The 2132-nt window shown below is 33.8% G+C and overlaps 1 protein-coding gene across 1 annotated transcript; it reads left to right on the forward strand.

The window, feature by feature from the left end:
* The first annotated feature begins 395 nt into the window (after nucleotides 1-395).
* Nucleotides 396-1002, forward strand: LOC141616892 (two-component response regulator 24-like). The gene is made up of 2 exons (XM_074434049.1): nucleotides 396-599; nucleotides 835-1002. The coding sequence occupies exons 1-2, from the start codon at nucleotides 396-398 to the stop codon at nucleotides 1000-1002; spliced, it is 372 nt and encodes a 123-aa protein (XP_074290150.1).
* The last annotated feature ends 1130 nt before the right edge of the window (nucleotides 1003-2132 follow it).

Genomic DNA, 2132 nt, shown 5'->3' on the forward strand with positions numbered 1-2132 from the left:
ATAATGCACACAATAATTCAACATGATTAAGACAAGTTATTTATCTTCATAATAAACACAGTGACATACTCAAAATAAGCAATTCGAAATAATCAAGTTCAAGAACGATGTCGTTTAGAGACAACAATCCCCTTAACTTTAATGAGCTACGTCGTTTAGCGGCCACATTATTCTCATTAATGTCATCACGATCAATCAAGATTCACTTCTTTATTAATCAAATCTAACATTTTAAGAAACATGACTCTTAACATTAATTATTGTTTAATTCATTGTATTTTTTAAGGTATAAGTAACTATATAAAGAACATCAAGTGCACTCCAAACCATATAATTCACAATGCACCACAATAACAATTAAGATTATTATTGAGAAAGAAAAAACATTTAAGATTATGGCTTATCGGAAGAAATATGTCGCTCTTATTGTTGATGATGATTCCTTAGTAAGGAACATCCACAAAAAATACTTAAGCAAAAATGGTTTTGCGATTAAGATGGCTGAAAATGGCCATGATGCAGTAGAGCTTATTCGTTCAGGCAACATGTTTGATTTAATAGTTATGGACTTGGATATGCCCATAATGAATGGGATTCAGGTAACCCAACACAACTAGTTACTGCACCAATTTATCATTCCTGATGTTATCTCATATCTTTATATCACAAATATTTTGATAAGATTTTGTTAGGATAAGTTATCATTATACTGGCAAAAATACTATTTATGTTTTTGCGTAAAAATATATATTAGTTTCCAGATAAATTGTTATTGTCGAAACCTCTTACGGAATCTACAAAATCACTGATAAATATTATATTTACTTTTTGCAGGCAACAAGAGAAATTCGAAGCATGGGTGTTCGAAGCTTGGTTATTGGAATGTCTGCTTCAACTTCGGACACAATGATTCAAGAATTCATAAGTGCAGGGTTGGATGATTATTATCCCACCCCTATGAATATGGCAAAGCTTGCTGCTATTGTGAGGCGCCTTGAATAAATTATCAATTGTATCTGGAAATTAGATTAATAAAAATGGAACTTTTTAATATTTACATGTAGCGTGAAAATGTTGATTTAAAATTTGTCATTTCAATAATCTTCTTGATTATCATAAACAATAAAGCAATCATTCCCTTCATATAAATTCAAGTGTTCCGAATCTTTCATATAAATTCAAGTGTTCCGAATCTAAAATGTGTGAGAAGGTCGGTGAGAACGCTGAGAATATACCAATCGTACGAACTTGATGAACAACTCACATTAACTTCCCAAAATAAAAACCCAACAATTTCTCTCGCTCATCCTTATCATCCTTATCATGTTATAACTTTCCTGTCCCACAACCTGTTCCAAAATCCCACCAACACTGATCTCACGCATCCTCATCCATCAACACCACCATACCCCATAACCAGTACCAGCTGCAGATTCCGACCAGCCGCCATCACCACCAAATGTCGCGAACCACGTGACCTTGTCGTGGACTCATCGATCACCACTATTCTTCACTCGGATCCATCCTCCATTCTCTTTCTCTTCTCCACCTTTGCTCCTGAAACTGTGCGAACCTCCCTTGATTTCTTCTCTGCCACAAATCGCCTCATCGTCGTCGAAGTCCTTGTCTCGCACCAATGTAACACCGCATCCTCTTTCCTCTTCGTTCCTAGCAACTGATTATCACTATTAGGAGCCGAAAACCACTATAGAGAATTAATATTTAATGAATTGATGTCTTAAATATTATTAATAACAAGGGATGCTTATATAACAATTACAAGACCACAACAATTAAAAACATAATCTTACTAAAATATATCTTAAAGATATATTTGACATTATATAGAAAACTATGACTAATATAATATCCAGAAATAATAAATCTATATTTATTCTTATACCTATCCCAATATTCTTATATTGTGAATCATAATACTAGAGTAATATTATATTCCTTAGACGCCTCTACAAGATGGACGATTGGAAAATAAGGACGATCTTGAGAATAAGAAGAAGACGGGGTCACAATGTAAAGACATGAGAAGTCGCAATATATAGATGAGAGATGGGATGCTTAATTCTGTAATAGTGAATAACGAAGAGAGAGAGTGAGAGAGAGAGAGAGAGAGA

Source organism: Silene latifolia, chromosome X, assembly GCF_048544455.1.
Source record: "Silene latifolia isolate original U9 population chromosome X, ASM4854445v1, whole genome shotgun sequence".
NCBI classification, from domain to species: Eukaryota; Viridiplantae; Streptophyta; class Magnoliopsida; order Caryophyllales; family Caryophyllaceae; genus Silene; species Silene latifolia.